The 16,863-nt window shown below is 45.4% G+C and overlaps 1 protein-coding gene across 1 annotated transcript in view; it reads left to right on the forward strand.

The window, feature by feature from the left end:
- The window catches only part of dnah10 (dynein axonemal heavy chain 10), a 281,462-nt gene that overhangs the window by 54,812 nt on the left and 209,787 nt on the right, over window positions 1–16,863 (forward strand). Inside the window, exons 11-13 of the mRNA XM_073052027.1 lie at window positions 559–753; window positions 2,570–2,740; window positions 11,271–11,447. Coding sequence (XP_072908128.1) covers window positions 559–753; window positions 2,570–2,740; window positions 11,271–11,447 — 543 coding nt within the window. The remainder of the gene's footprint in view (window positions 1–558; window positions 754–2,569; window positions 2,741–11,270; window positions 11,448–16,863) is intronic.

Below are 16,863 nucleotides of genomic sequence, written 5' to 3' on the forward strand. Positions count from 1 at the left end.
CATTCCTGGGAAAACTAATTCAGCAGACAAATCAGAATCAGGTTTAATATCACTGGCATATGTTGTGAAATTTGCTGTTATGCAGCAGAAGTACATTGAAATACATAATAAAAACTGTAAATTACAGCAATATATATATAGTTAAATAAGTAAGACAGAAAGAGAAAAAAAAAGTAGTGAGGTAGTGTTCAAGTATTCAATGTCCATTCAAAAATCTGGTGGCAGAGGTGAAGAAGCTATTCCTGAATTGTTAGTGTGTGTCTTCAGGCAAATTAACTCTCTTCTGAAAACTGAAGTACTTTATCCCAGGCAGTACCCTGAAGAGTGCTCTCTGCACCCTCTCTGTTTATTGTGTGATGACCAGAACTGCCTATCCAAAGTATTATAAAATTGTACCAAAAACCTGTCCCTGCTCTAGTATTTTCCAACCATAACAAATTCCTCCTGCACGACTTTTTCTGTTGCTTTTTGCCTACTTAATGATTATATGATTGTGATTGTGCATTGGAACAGCACAATCTAACAGAAAAATCTATTCTGCTGTCTTAAAATCACCAGATTCGAGAAGAATTTTACAACATTTTTGGACCAGAACTGAAAGCTGTAACTGGTGACCCAAAGCGCATTGATGATGTGATAAAGCAGGTTAATGATCTTGTGGTACCCATCGTGGAATTATCCTTTGACATGTTTAATGTCCGTCATGCTCAGATGTGGAAACTAGTTATGAAAGATTTTTATGCCGAGGTTCAGGTATGTTCACACTGGTAGTTGATTTAGTTTCCTAATATATTTGTAGTAAAGTCTGCTTCTTATTCTAACAATTGAATGAGAAAGACAAAACATAGCTTGCAGAAAGTTATGTGTTTTCTATGCAGTGGCGTACTTTAATAGACATGATGAGATAGATGGGATGCATTTACTTTGATACGAAGAGAATATTAAGAGTAAAGGTGATGAACTTCAAGCACCGATCAGGCCATTATAGAGATGTAGCTGAGACAGGGATAGAACTGCCTGCTTAATATTCCAGGGTTTTGATGTTTTAGAAAAGAAAGAGAGGTAAAAGAGGTTTGTGGGGGGAGGGGAATTGCTCTGTTAGTCATGGACAATATCACAGTTGCACTTGTCAAAATCAGAATCAGGTTTATTATCACTGACATGTGATGTGAAATTTGTTAACCTAGCAGCAGTAATTCAATGCAATACGTTATCTAGCAGAGAGAGAGAAAATAAATAAAATAAAAATATTAATAATAATAAACAAACAAATAAATCAAGGATGTATATTGAATCGATTACAAAAAATGCAAAAACAGAAGTACTGTATATTTTTTTTTAAAAAGTGAGGTAGTGTCCAAAGATTCATTGTCCATTTAGGAATCAGATGGCAGAGTAGAAGAAGCTGAGTGTGTGCCTTCAGGCTTCTGTACCTCCTACCTGATGGTAACAGTGAGAAAAGGGCACGCCCTGGGCGCTGGAGGTCCTTAATAATGGACACTGCCTTTCTGAGACATTGCTCCCTAAAGATGTCCTGGGCAAAGTGAGTAGAGCTCAAAAATGAAAAAGTGCCATCACTGTCAGGATTACACTGCAGATCTCTCGGTAGCCACTGGGACATCAAGGAACAGATATCAATTCAATTCAAGTTTAATTGCCATTTAACCATACACGAATTCCCATGAATACAGCCAAATGAGACAGCATTATTCTGGGGCCAAGGTACAAAACACTGTACCAAAAGGCACACGCAGCACTAAGCACATACAAGGTAGCAAGCACATGTAAAATATCAGTGAAATACAGCCACACACAAAAAAAGCCTAGATCCTGGGTCCATGTTTGCTGTAGAAATCTGCAGTTGACCACTATACAGTTTGAATTCTGCTGAGCAAACACTGACTCCAGCCTGGACACAGTGACACACCACCCACTTTGGAATGCACCAACTCTGACACCCATGCCTGATGGCTCTGAGTAGGCAACACCACGGCTTGAGGCCCTGCGTCCATGAATGCTGCAGAAATCTGCAGTTGACCACAATACAGCTTGTGAATCTACAGGCAAACTAGGGAAAAGTGTGAAAAAAACAATAGCATTGTTGTCATGGGGAACTTCAACTTCCCCGATATAGACTGGGGCCTACTTAGAGGTTTCAATGGTACAGAATCTGTTAGGTCCATTCAATAGTTTCTTAAATCAGTCCTTAGATAGTCCAAATAAAGGAGGGACCTTACAGGAGCTGGTGCTGGGAAATCAGCCTGGCCAGGGGACTGACCTTTCATCAGGACAACATTTAGGAAAGAACTCCTTAAATTAGAAAATAACTACTGACCTTGCAGGAGAGTACTAATTTGGGGCAGGGCAAATGGTGCAAGTATTAGGCATGAGCTAACTGGGAACACCTGTTCTTGGACACATCCATATCTGATATATGGAGAGTGAAAGGCCCACTGTACTGGACAGTACAGGTCACTGTTAGTCACACTTCACATTGGATATCCTGATCCACAGTTTGTCTACTCAATAATTCTTTCCCACTTAATTACATAAATATTGTTTCTTGCAGATCATTGAAGGGGAAGCAAAGAACTTTATCGATGAGTCATTCAAGAATCTCCGCTCTGCAGAAGCAGCTTTTGACATGCTCGTGAGATTTCGACACATCCGCTCCCGTGAAGCTGTCAACAAGCAAATGATGAGGAAATTCAATGACATTTTGACACAGTACTGTAAAGAGGTACTGAGGATTTGTTCTTTCCCAGATGTCACAGTAAATTTCTTCATTTATTTCCGTCCACTGTGTTCTTCTACACTTGCCCATTAAGACCCCTTCATTCTCCCACTACCCAGTTACACAGGGAGTAAATTACAGTGACCAGTGAGCCGACTAACCTACAGTCTCAGGGAGAGCCTGAAATTTTACACCAGGGGTTCCCAGTCTAGGGTCCATGGACCCCTCGGTTAATGATAGGAGTCCATGACATAAAAAAAGTTGGGAACCTCTGCTCGACACAGATGGTACTGGAGGTCGACGTTGAACACAGTCACTGGAGCTGCACCCTCTTTGAATAATATTAGTTCTATGCTTCCAACAAATTTGGCTAATCCACCCCTTAAACCCTGTCCATGTCCACATTCTTCCTCATCTTGACTATTCCTTCATTGTGCTGACCTCTGTCCCTCTCAGTCATGAAATCAAGCTCGTCCAATACTTGATCTTCCAATACTTCCAATACTTGAATAGTCATCCAATACTTGATCTGCACCATTCGGTCCCCCACCACACCCATTCATTGTTTCATTCACCTCACACCACGCCACCTCCCACACCCCCACCCTGCACTGTTCACAGCCATTCATCTCACACCACCCCCACCTCCCACCCCCTCATCCCCGCTGTTCACATCCATTCATCTCACACCACCCCCACCTCCCACCCCCTCATCCCCGCTGTTCACATCCATTCATCTCACACCACCCCACCTCCCACCCCCTCATCCCCACTGTTCACATCTATTCATCTCACACCACCCCCACCTCCCACCCCCTCATCTCCACTGTCCATTGTCCATTCATGTCACACCACCCTACCCCCCACTGTCCATCATCCATTCATCTCACACCACCCCACCTCCCACTCCCCTCATCCCCACTGTCCATCGTCCATTCATGTCACACCACCCTACCCCCCACTGTCCATCATCCATTCATCTCACACCACCCCACCTCCCACTCCCCTCATCCCCACTGTCCATCGTCCATTCATGTCACACCACCCCCATCTCCCACTCCCCTCATCACCGCTGTTTATCGTCCATTCATCTCACACCATCCCTAGCTCCCAAACCCCTCTCACTGTTATCATCCATTCACTTCACACCACCCACCACCTCTCCTCTTGAGTTCACTGATTCACAGCCCTCCATGAAAGAAAATGTTAATTCATTTCAAATCCCTTCACAAGGCCTCTCTCCTTCTCTGTAGCATCCTTTAAACACTGCAACCCCTGTCAGAGTTTAATAACTCCTCCACTGGTGGCTGTGTCTTCAGCTGGCAGGCTCTTTGCTCTGGAATTCAAATCTCTGCTGTTCTTTCAACCTTTCAAGACAGTTTTTAAAGATTTCCTCTATCCTAATATCTCACAGTCATAGTCATGGAGTAATATAGTATGGAAATGGTCCCTTTGCTCAACTGATCCATGCTGAGCCCCAAACCAACAAGTGCCAGTGATATTAAACCTGATTCTGAGCGTTCTTCCTGCTAGTTCAGCCTATAAGCTTCCAAGCCCTTCCCCTTCATGTACCTGTCCAAATGTCTCTTAAATGTTACAGTTGTACCCATCTTGACCACATCATTGGCGACTTATTCCAGGTACTCACCACCTTCATATAAAGCAGTTACCTCTCAGGTCTCTTTTAAATCTCTCCCCTCTTATCTTGTATCCATGCCCACTAGTTTTGGACTCCCCAACCCTGGGGGAAAGACTATGACCGTCTATCTATACCCCCATGATTTTATGAACTTCCATGAGGTCACCTCTCATTCTCCTATACTCCTGGGAGTAAAGATCCAGACTGGCCAATCTCTCGCTATAACTCAGTCCCCCCAGTCTAGGTAGAATCCTCTTAAATCTCTTCTGCACCCTATCCAGCATGACAATGTCTTTCCTATTACAGGGTGACCTGTTTCACTAGCAACCACCTAATTTAGTACATCAGCAGATTTACTAATCATGCCATGTACATTCATATCTAGATCATTTACATAAATAGTGAATAGTAGAGGTTCCAGTAGTGACTCCTTGGTACCTCACTGGTCAAAGGGCTCCAATTGGAGAAACAACATTCAGCTTTCATCCTCTATTTCCTATCATTGGGCAAATTCTGAATCCACCTCAATAATTCCTCATATCCTAGGTTTGTTTGCTAGTGTGGTACAGGGCAGGGGGGTGTTGTTCAAATTTGAGTTGCATAGGCATGGGAACTAGATACCTGAACAGGTAGGAGGTGGTTGTGTAGAAAGATGCTGTCAAGCCTACGTACAAATTCAGGAATCAAAAGGTAGAGCATGGTGGGACTAATGTTCTCAGCTGTGGGTATTTCAATGCAAGGAGTATTGTAGGAAAGGCAGATAAGCTTATGAATTATGACATTGTAGCCATTAGTGAGACTTGGTGGCAGTGACTGAAGTGAGGCTCACGAGGACCAGTCTGAAGAGGCAGAAAAGGGCAGCTTTTGGCTGTGGCTGAGGAGGAAGGTCAGAAATTGGGGAACCGAATAACCCCATTGGAAGCTGCAGGGGGTGGCAGGGAGATGTCTCTGTCACTGCTCCTCCACCAGGAGATGTAACAGGGCTAAGGGAGTGAAACATCAATGATGGTGGTCCTTGGCCATTGACCCTCCAGCTGACCTAAGGGAACTGTTGGAGGTGCAGCATCTTCCTGCAAATCTCATTGATTGCAGGAGGGGGAGGACTGGCAACTCAATGTTCCAGTACTCTGTTGTTTTAAATGTGATAGAGCAGGAAAAGTGGCGTTACCAGTCAGTGAAAATATCATGGTAGTTCTCAGACAGGATGGACTGGAGAGCTTGTCTAGTGAGCCTTTATAGGTAGAACTGAGGAATAAGAAAGGTATGACCAGATTAATGGAATTATATTATAGACCACCAACAGTCCGTAGAATTTAGAAGAGCAAATTTGTGGAGAGATTGCAAACTGTTGCAAGAAACATAAGGTTGTGATAGTAAGTGTTTCTAACTTTGCACATATTGGCTGAGAATCTCATATTGTAAAAAGGTTGGATGGGAAAGTGTTTGTCAAATTTGTTCAGGAAAGTTTCCTTAATCAGTACATAAAGGTGTGTGTGTGTGTGTGTGTGTGTGTGTGTGTGTGTGTGTGTGTGTGTGTGTGTGTGTGTGTGTGTGTGTGTGTGTGTGTGTGTGTGTGTGTGTGTGTGTGTGTGTGTGTGTGTGTGTGTGTGTGTGTGTGTGTGTGTGTGTGTGTGAGAGATATCTCCTATGAGACAGCAGGTGACAGAAGTTTGAGAGGGGAACACTGCTTCGAGTGATCATAATGCCATTAGTTTCAAGGTAATTATGGAAAAAGATGGGGTCTGGTCCTTAGGTTGAGATTCTAATTTGGAGTAAGGCAGATTTTGATGGTATCAGAAAGAATCTGGCAAGTGTGGGTTCTTTTCTGGAAAATGTGTAATTGGTAAGTGAGAGGCCTTCAAAAGTGAAATTTTGAGAGTACAGAATTTGTATGTTCCTGTCAGAATAAAAAGCAAGGATAACAGGTTTAGGGAAGCTTGGTTTTCCAGAGATACTGTGATCCTGGTCAAGATAAAGTAGGTAATGCATAGTAGGTTTTGGCAGGTAGGAACAAGTGAGGTACTTGTAGTCCTCCGTTAGTCTTGATAGACCATGGATTTGCACTTTGAAAAGTTTGCTCCTTGGAAAGTTTCCAGGGCGCAAGCCTGGGCAAGGTTTTTTTTTATGGAAGACTGGCAGTTGCCCAAGCTGCAAGTCTCCCCTCTCTACACCACCGATGTTGTCCAAGGGAAGGGCATTAGGACCCATACAGCTTGGCACCAGTGTCATCGCAGAGCAATGTGTGGTTAAGTGCCTTGTTCAAGGATGTACACGCAGCCTCAACCCAGGCTCGAACTAGTGGCCTTCAGATCATTAGATGAATGTCTTAACCACTTGGCCACGTGCCAACACAAATGAGGTACTTATGGAATATAAGAAATGCAAGAAAATACTTAAGAAGGAAATCAGGAGGGCTAAAAGAAGGCATAAGGTTGCTGTAGCAGACAAGGTGAAGGAAAATCCGGAGGGATTCTACAAATATATTAAGAACAAAAGGGGCAAAATTAGTCCTCTGGAAAACCAGAGTTGTCATCTATGAGTGGAGCTGAAAGAGATGGGGGAGACCTTAAATGGAATTTTTGCATCTGTGTTTACAGAGTTTATGGAAGTGAATGTAAGCATCATCGATTTCATGGACCCTATACAGATTATAGAGAAGGCTGTGTTCGCTGTCTTGAGGCAAATTAGAGTGGGTAAATCCCCAGGGCTTGACAGAGTGTTCCCTCGGACCCTGTGGGAGGGTAATGTAGAAATTATATGGACCCAAGCTGAGATATTTAAAACATTGTTAGCCATGGGTGAGGTGCCAGAGGATTGGAAGATAGTTAATGTTCCATGGTTTCAAAGGTACATTTAATGTCAGAGAAATGTATACAATATATATCCTGAAATGCCTTTTCTTTGCAACCATCCACAAGAACAGAGGAGTGCCCCAAAGAATGAACAACAGATAAATGTTAGAACCCCATAGTCCCCCCAGCTCCCCTCCCTCCCGCACGTAAGTGACAGCAAGCAACAATTTCCCCTCCTCCCCACCGGGAAAAAAAAAGCAACAGCACCCACCACCGAGCACTCAAGCGTGAGCGAAGCAGCAACAGCAAAGGCACAGACTTGCAGTTACCCCAAAGACTTCGCGTTTCACGCCGTATTCAACATACCACAAGCTCTCTCTCTCCCTAATAAGGGAGAAAGATGTGTCTCCATTTCACAGCGAGAGGGGGGACGTAACAAACAACTCACTGGTTTACGATGTTAAAAGTCCATTACGTTGCTTTTTTCAAGCTCTGTGCTGAAAGATCTCGAGTCTTTAGGCACACGGCCATAGATATGGCTTCCGGCCATCTGGCAAACCTGTCTACCATGGTAAAGCTATACCTGGCGTCCCAGGAGACTGGCAGGGGGCCGCCGATGTCCACATGGATGTGTTGGAACCTCTTGTGCATTGGCTGGAACTGCTGGAGAGGAGCCTTCATGTGCCACTCTACTTTGGTGGTCTGGCAGTGTACGCAGGTCCTGGCCCTTTGTCCGACCTGTTTGCGCAAATCATGCCAGACGAATCTGTCCGCTACCAGCTTGATGGACGCCCGAATGGACGGATGGGCCAGGTCGTGTAGCGTGTTGAACACCTGGCGCCTCCATGCCGCTGGTACCACGGGTCGGGGTTTGCCAGTAGACATGTCACACGGGAGTCGATCCGCTGCCGGGCCGAAGGAGACGTCCTCCAACTGGAGCCCCGAAACGGCAGTGTGGTAAGCCAGGATCTCGGTGTCTGACCATTGTGCTTCCGCCAGTGCTGCGTAGTCTATTCCTGAGGACGATATGCCAACTGAGTGGAGGCAGGGGCGAGACAGTGTGTTGGCAACAACGTTGTTCTTCCCTGCGATGTGGCGGACGTCCGTGGTGAATTCTGAAATAAAGGACAGGTGCCTCTGCTGCCGAGCTGAGCGTGGGTCCGATACCTTGGCCAGTGCAAAGGTGAGGGGCTTGTGGTCCGTATACATGGTGAACTCCCTTCCCTCGAGGAAGTACCGGAAATGCCGGACAGCCAGGTAGAGCGCTAGCAACTCTCTGTCGAAGGCGCTGTACTTCACCTCTGGTGGCCGTAGATGCCGGCTGAAGAAAGCGAGTGGTTGCCACTGGTCCTCGACGAGCTGCTCCAGGACTCCGCCGACTGCCGTGTCAGAAGCGTCGACTATGAGTGCCATGGGTACATCGACTCTCGGGTGCTCTAGGCGGGCCACCTTTGCCAGCGCCTCCTTGGCCTGCTTGAACACCTCCGTGGACTCCGCGTCCCATGCCACTTCTTTGGCCTTGCCCTCCATCAGGCTGAACAAGGGTCTCATGATGTGGGCTGCTGCTGGCACGAACCGATGATAAAAGTTGACCTTCCCTATGAACTCCTGCAGGCCCTTGACCGTGCTGGGCTTGGGGAACTGGCAGATGGCCTGGACCTTGACCGTGCTGGGCTTGGGGAACTGGCGGATGGCCTGGACCTTGTTCCGTAGGGGAACTGCGCCATGTCAATTAACTCTGTGGCCCAAGAAGTCAATCTTCGTCAGCCGGAACTGGCACTTGGCCGGATTGATTGCCAGTCCGTGGTCACTCAGGCGTTGGCAGAGCTGGCACAAATGTGCCACGTGCTCTTGGTGTGAACTGCTGGCCACCAGGATATCGTCCAAGTAAATGAAAATGAAATCCAGGCCACGTCCCACCGAGTCCATGAGCCTTTGGAAAGTTTGGCCTGCATTCTTGAGACTGAAAGGCATCCTCAGGAATTCGAACAAGCCGAACTGGGTGATAGGGCTGTCTTGGGCACATCGTTGGGGTGCACTGGGATCTGATGGTATCCCGAGCTGGAAAGTCTGGAACGTCTCGGCGTGGACCAAAAGCCGGCCTTTTAGGTCGACCAGGAGGCAGTTGGCTCGTAGGAAATCTGCCCATATGATGCACCATCAATAACTCTCTCTGAGACGTGAAGTCGAGATATCGGCTTATATAGACTGGAAGAAAGAACAAGCAGTAGTTGACCACCATACTACATCCTGGAGAATGAGGCCGGGCTCAGGCCTCAATCGCCTTTATACCGGGGTCTGTGGCAGGAGCCACAGGAGCAGTCAGCAGGGGGCGTGTCCAGACAGGTATATGTAGTTCACCACACCATAGTAGTGGCTGTGATACCGCTGCCAAAGTGAAGGTCCAAGTGAAACGGCTGGACCTGAAATGCAGTGAGATAGTTCGCGGGCCATATGTCAGAATACTGGTGCCATTTGCAGCGGTGAGTTTGGGGGCCTGGGACCGCGTTACGAGTGCCCATGTTTGAAGGGGGGAGTACGCTGACTTTGGCCTTGGTGTCTACCAGGAAGCGCCAGCCAGAGTGTCGGTCCCAGAGGTACAGGAGGCTGTCTTGGTGGCCAGCTGTTGTAGCCATTAGCGATGCTGGCCCCGGCATTTCCTGGAAAAGCACATGGTGGACGGCAGTGGTGCGCGCCTGAGCCCTATCTTTGGCGATAGAAACACCATTGTTCCGAACTTTCGTCTTTTTCCCCCGTGGGTCTCGACAGCTTCAGTTGCAGGGCCTGGGCTTTGGGATGCGCGATCGTGGCTAGGCCAATGGAGGCTGCTCCATGTTGCTTGCTCTGCCGAAGGACGTCTGCTTTAGCTGCGACCCTATGTGGGTCGCTGAAATCCTTACTCGCTAGGAGGAGGCAAATGTCCTCTGGCATTTGCTCGAGGAACAACTGTTCAAATAAAAGGCATGGCTTATGGCTGTCCATGAGCGCTGGCATATCGTTCAGGAGCCGCGTGGCCAGCTCGTGGTGGGAGAGTTGGTACTCAGGTATGGATCAGGAGCACTTTAAGCTGAGTGTACCTGTCCTTTTTTGGTGGCTGGCGTAGGAAGTCAATGATTTGGCCTGCTGTCTCCTGGTCGAGTGTGCTGACCACGTAGTAGTACCGCGTGGCGTCGGCTGTAATGTCTCTGATATTGAACTGGGCCTCAGCCTGCTCGAACCAAACGTGGGGCTGAGTGGCCCAGAAAGTCAGGAGCTTCAGAGAGACCATGCTGTGCGAGTTGCTCGAACTCATGGCTGGTCGCTGAGTCGCCGGCTCCAGATACCATCTGGGACTTCGGGGTCACCAATGTAGTCGCGCGCAACACGCTACTAAAAAAACAATTGGAGGCAGAGAGAGCTGAACTCAGAATGACTTTACTGATTCAAAATTGCGCGCTTAAATCTCCCCTCCCATGGGCCCCTGTGACCCGCGGGGTGGACGTGACGTCAGACTGTCCCCAGAAGGTCAGCCCCGAGCAGGTAGTTCCAAATGCGCTACCGTGTGTCTGCCCGCGGCTCCTGATGGCGGTTCGAGTCCCGCATGTGCGGGCCGCCACAACAGCATAACAGTAAAAGTGTTAACCAGGGCACTACATAAGTAACTTTTCCACTCCAGGGGTGGTCCCATTTACACCCCAGTAATAGGACTACCCTTTTGCCATTTGATTACCTGCTGACCCTACTATTAGCATTTGTTGATTCATGTACAAGAAACCAATCTCCTTCTACATCGCAGCATTCTGTCATCTCCATTTAAATAGTGCCCTGCTTTTCTAATTCCCAGTATACTTCTGCCAAGATTTGCTCTACCCTTTGCAGGCTCTTTGTGGTCTCTTCAAAAGCAGCAAATCTGTCTCCAGTGCAGGTACAGTAGTTCCTTTCTAACTCATTTATGTGGTTTGTAAATAGTTGGGGTCTTGATATTGGTCCATGTTGTACCCTGCTGGTGATTGGATGGCAGTTTGAAAATGACCCTGATTCTCAATTATTTTCTTCTGTGGCCAAACCTCTGTCAATGTTAATATTCTCATGTTCAGTGTCTTTGATAGATGACTTGTTTTTACAGGTTGATATTATGAACAGCCTGTTCACCAATAATGCAAATAATCCTCCCGTGACCAAGAATCAACCTCCTGTTTCTGGAGCCATTCACTGGGAACGTTCCCTCTTTCACCGAATTAAACACGTCATCGTTCACTTTCAAGACATGCCTGAGATGCTGGCAAGTGAACAGGGGAAAGCAGTAAGTACTTTGGACTTCAGTCTTTGGATATTAATCATTAGGTGCATGGGTCAACAAAGGCAGACGTTTTCCTACTGGAAGGCAATTACGTTAAGATATTGGTGCTGCAAGTTTATTTGAGTAAAATATTGTGACATAAATTTTAATAGTTTAGATATCTTAAACAGATGGCAAAGTGACACAGCAAAGGTTTATTGATTATTAATCGTATCACTGTTAATTATTTCAATGTTATTCTTACATTTACACATTTTCTCACAATATGGAGGCCAATTGATTTATAGAGTCATAGAAAAGTACAGCACAGAAACGGGTCCTGCGGCTCATCTAATCCATGCCAAATCATTTAAAATATCTACTCCCATCCACCTCACTGGGACCCTAGACCTCCATATCCGTACCATCCAAGTACCCATGGAAAGTTCTCTTAAACGGTGAAATTGAGCTTTCCTACACCACTTGCACTGACAGCTCATTCCACCGTCTCATCACCCTCTGGGTGAAGAAGTTTTTCCTCATGTTTCTCTTAAACTTTTCACCTTTCACCCTTAACTCATGACCTCTAGTTGTTGTCCCACCCATCAGTGAAAAAGTCTGTTTGCTTTTACCCCACCTATACCCCTCATAATTTTGTATACCTCTATCAAATCTCCCCTTAATCTTTTCTGTTCAAAAGAATAAAGTCAAACCATTAACTTACAGAGATACAGATTCATGGAACACTTACTGTGCAGAAGGTGCTCATTTAACCCAGTGTGTCTCTGCCAACTCACTCCCTTCAACACCCTTTGAAAATTTCCTCTGGAAGGCTGTGATTAAATCTGCCTCCACTACACCTGAAGGCAGTCCATTCTGGATTCCAAACACATGCTGTGTTCAAATATTTTTCCTTATGGCACTTTTAATTCTCTTCCCTTTTTAAACCCATAACATCTAATCGTCCAACCACCCATCATTGGAACCATCATCCACAATCCACCTTGTTCAAATCTCTCACCAAGGTTCAGTGGCACCTTTGAAACTATTACTGCTACTGTCAAGGCAGCAGGAGGATGGATATACTAGTTCCTGCATGTTTCTTTCAGTCACACCATCTGACTTGGAACTGTACTCAGCTAGCAGTGTGATTGCACCAGAGAGGGTGTTGAGAAGGTCCACCAGAATATAGAGAATAAAGGACTTTGATTATGGAGAAAGATTGGATCAGCTAGGCTTGTTTTCCCTGGAGCAGCGGAATTTGAGGAGTAATCTAATAAAGTGGTTGAGGTGGGTACAATTGCAGCATTTAAGAGTCATTTGGGAGCTACATGGTTTGAATGGCTTAGTGGCTTATGGGCCGATCATGGTGATTGGGACTAGCAGCGATGATGCTGTGGTTGGCATGGAGTAGTTGGGCCGAAGACCCTTTATGTTTGAGGTGTATAAAGTTATAAAAGGTATAGCTGGATAGATTGGCTCTCCGTCCTTTGCCTATGGGTCGCCTATCCCAACAAAGGGAAGTGACCAGTCATTTCCTGCACCTACTGATCTATATGCATTGTTTTGATTGACAAGTATTGGCTGGATTGTGGCACTGCCTGTTACTCATGGGCACTTTTCCTGTGTGCGACTGGCAGGCAGAGACCACCTTAGAAAGAAATTACTTGAGTTAAATGTAATCCTGCTTTTGTTTAGAATGCTCATCTAACTTGTCAAAAGAGCTTTTACCAGCGGCCAATTCAGACAGTGGAAGTTTTGAGAGGAGGGGACTTCAGTCAGGTCTATTACTTGAGTACAAAAGGCAACAACGGGTTGGTACAGCAAAAACAAACTTTGACAGGTGGCCAATCCAGACATTAGAAGTTTTGAGAGGAGGGGACTTCAATCAGGACCACTGCCTGAGAGCAAATTAAAGGAAGGCAGGGGAAAAAGCAGTGACTGTTGTCTGTAGACAGTGGCAAAGTGGTGACCTTGAGGCTTCTGCAAAGATAGATTTCAGTCACAGACAGAGAAGAAAAGCAAAGTACAAGTTTAAGTTTTTCTCTCCCTTCTTTATATCTGCTCAGCTAGGGTAGTAGAGATGCCAGGCAGGAGAGTTTTATGCTACTCTTGGGGAATGTGGGAAGACAGGGAGACTGCCAGTGTCCCTGACACCTAAAACTATGAGACTACATCTGGCTGCAGCTTCTAACAATCTGCAGCCAAAGTTAGGAACTGAAAGGAGTCAAAAGAGCATGTGTGACTAGAGTCCTGAGCTGCATGTATTTCAATGCAAGAAGTATCGTAGGAAAGGCACAAGCATCGTAGTGCTGAAGATGAGGTAGCTGGTTTACAAACGGAGGGAATGTGTAGTGAGGAGAGGCTGTTGAAGGGCAAAATTGCAGTGAATAGGATGAGTTACAGCATCAAAGGTGAACAAAATCGAAAAGGATGAATACAGGACTGAAGGTGTTATCTCTGAATGTGCACAGTATACGGAATAAGGTGGATGAACTTGCAGCACAGTTACAGATTGTCAGGGATGATGTTGTAGGCATCACTGACTCATGGCTGAAAGATTGTAGCTGGGAGCTTAATGTCCAAGGATACGCATTGTATCGAAAGAACAGACAGGAAGGCATAGGGTGTGACGTTGCTCTGTTGGTAAAAAAATGTAATTAAATCATTGGAAAGAGGTGACTTAGGGTCAGAAGGTGCTGAATCTTTGTGGATAGAGCTAAGGAACTGCAAGGATAAAAAGACCCTGATGGGAGTTATATACAGGCCCCCAAACGGTAGTAAGGATGTGGCCTACAAATTACAATGGGAGGTAGAAAATACATGCCAAAAGGACAATGTTACAATAATCATGGGGGACTTCAATATGCAGGCAGATTGGGAATATCAGGTTGGTGCTTCATTACGGGGGGGGGGGGGGGGAATTTCTAGAGTACCTATGAGATGGCTTTTTAGAGCAGCTCGTGGTTGAGCCCACTAGGGGATCAGCTATTCTGGGTTGGTGTTGTGCAATGAAACAGAATTAATTAGAGGGCTTAAGGTAAAAGAACCCTTGGAGACAGTGCTCATAATATGATCGAATTCACCCTGAAATTTGAGAAGGAGATGCTAAAGTCAGGTGTATCAGTATTACAGTAGAGCATATAAGTCAAACTCAAGGCCCGCGGGCCAAATCCGGCCCGCGGTGGAATTATCTTTGGCCCGCGAGATAATATCTAATTACTATTAAAGCTGGCCCCAGTAATCGAAGCGCCTATGGCGTATGATATGCTAATGCTGAGTTTATTCAGGTACCAGGTTTTCAGGGTTTTTAGTGTTTATTCGGCAGTCTTACTCGGCAGTCTTCTTCATAAGAAACGGAATTTGTAAAGTGAAACACTTTGTAGTTATAGCAGAGACTGAGACACATGAGAGCAGGCTGAAAAAACGGAGGCAACGAAAGCTGCGTTCGCACGCGTCCGACTGATCCGGCCCGCATGAAGCTGCATTTTGCTCAATCCGGCCCGTGACCTAAAATGAGTTTGACACCCCTGCAGTAGAGTAAAGGGAATTACAGAGGCATGAGAGAGGTGTTGGCCAGAATTGTTTGGAAAAGACACTGGCAGGGATGATGGCAGAGCAGCAATGGCTGAAATTTCTGGAATTACCGTATATTCTGGAGTATAAGCCGACCCCCCATTTTCAAGGTTAAAAAAATGACTTTTTCATGTTACCTTTGTATAAGCCGGCCCCTTTTGTCGAGGTTTTTGATTTAACCAGAAAAGATCACAAGATCTCACATGCCGGTACTCAGCTTTGCTGGATTCAGAACTGGGAAATTTTGTGAACCAATACCTGCTAAGAAAACAGGCCTACACATTGTAGAGCATTATAAGCGAATTCTTAATAAATAAATCAGGGAGGGAAATTTTGGATTAGGTCTCCAATGGTAAAGAATCCTCAGAATTGTAATCCCCGTGAAACCATTTAGCGCCCATCATAATCTCGTTAAAACATAACACGGGATGATGGGATCAGTATGTCTACTCAGTATTGAGTTTGCGACTGCCATGTACAAAAGATTAAAACAAATGCGATATGATGCTGGCTTCAAGCTGAAGGTTGTTGATTTTGCTAAAGGAACAAATAATTCTGCAGCTGCTAGGAAGTTTAGTATAAACAAGAAACAAGGGAGAGACTGGAGAAAGGCAGAGGGCACGCTGAGGGAAATGCCAGAGACGAAATGTGCAAACTGCGGGAAAACATGCCAGTGGCCAGAACTGGAAGAAAAAGTTTTAGAGTGGGTGAATCACCAGTGATCGTCCGGATACGTTGTTACCAGAGAAATCATTCGAGTTCAAGCGTTGAAATGGGCCGGAAAACACCGTGAGGTCAGCGAAAATTTCAAAACTACATGAAGTTGGTGCACTCAATTTATGAACAGACGTGATCTTGTGTTGAGACAAAAAACAAAGATTGCTCAGAAAATTCCCGCAGGGTGTTGTTTACGTTCAAGAACGCTGCTGGATGGACGAAGCATCGACGTCCCAAAGGTTTCAGGAAAGAAAAGTCGCTACTTGTCTGGGATGTCTTTGAAGCGCACTTGTCAGGTGAGACAAAAGCAGCATTGAAAGCTGAAAATACAGACATTACAGTCATCCCCGGTGGTTTGATCTCTGTGCTCCAGCCACTAGATGTGAGTTTAAACAAATCATACAAAGAATTCATGCGACGACAGTGGAACGAATTTGACTCAAAAACAGCCAATAAGTACAACCTGTCTTCTGTGTATTCGTTTTTCCAAAGTTGGCACCCTGTGTATAAGCTGACCCCCTAATTTTAGGACCAAAATTTAGGGCCAAATTCTCGGCTTATACACTGGAATTTACAGTAATGGAGATGGCACAGGATATATATATATATCTCAAAGAGGAAGAATTATTCTAAAGGAAAGATGACACAACCGTAGCTAATAAGAGAAGTTAGTGCCAACATAAAAGCCAAAGAGAAGGCATATAATAGAGCAAAAATTAGTGGGAAGTTAGAGGATTGGGAACCTTTCAAAAACCAACAGAAGGCAACTAAAAAGTCATTAAGAAGGTAAAGATGGAATACGAAAGTAAACTAGCCAATAATATTAAAGAGGATACTAAAAATTTCTTAAGACACATAAAGTGTAAAAGAGAGACAAGAGTGCATATTGGAATACTGGAAAATGATAATGAAGAGGTAGTAATGGGGGGACAAGGAAATGGCAGATGAACTGAATTAGTATTTTGCATCAGTCTTCACTGTGGAAGACACTAGCAGTGTGGTGGAAATTCCAGGTGTTGGGGCATGAAATGTGTGAAGATACCACTATAGGGAGAAGGATTTTGGGAAACTGAGCGGTCTGAAGGTAGATAAGTACACCCCAGAGATCTAAAAGAGGTAGCTGAAGTGATTGTGGAGGCATTGGTAA

Source organism: Hemitrygon akajei, chromosome 7 (genome assembly GCF_048418815.1).
Source record: "Hemitrygon akajei chromosome 7, sHemAka1.3, whole genome shotgun sequence".
NCBI lineage: Eukaryota > Metazoa > Chordata > Chondrichthyes > Myliobatiformes > Dasyatidae > Hemitrygon > Hemitrygon akajei.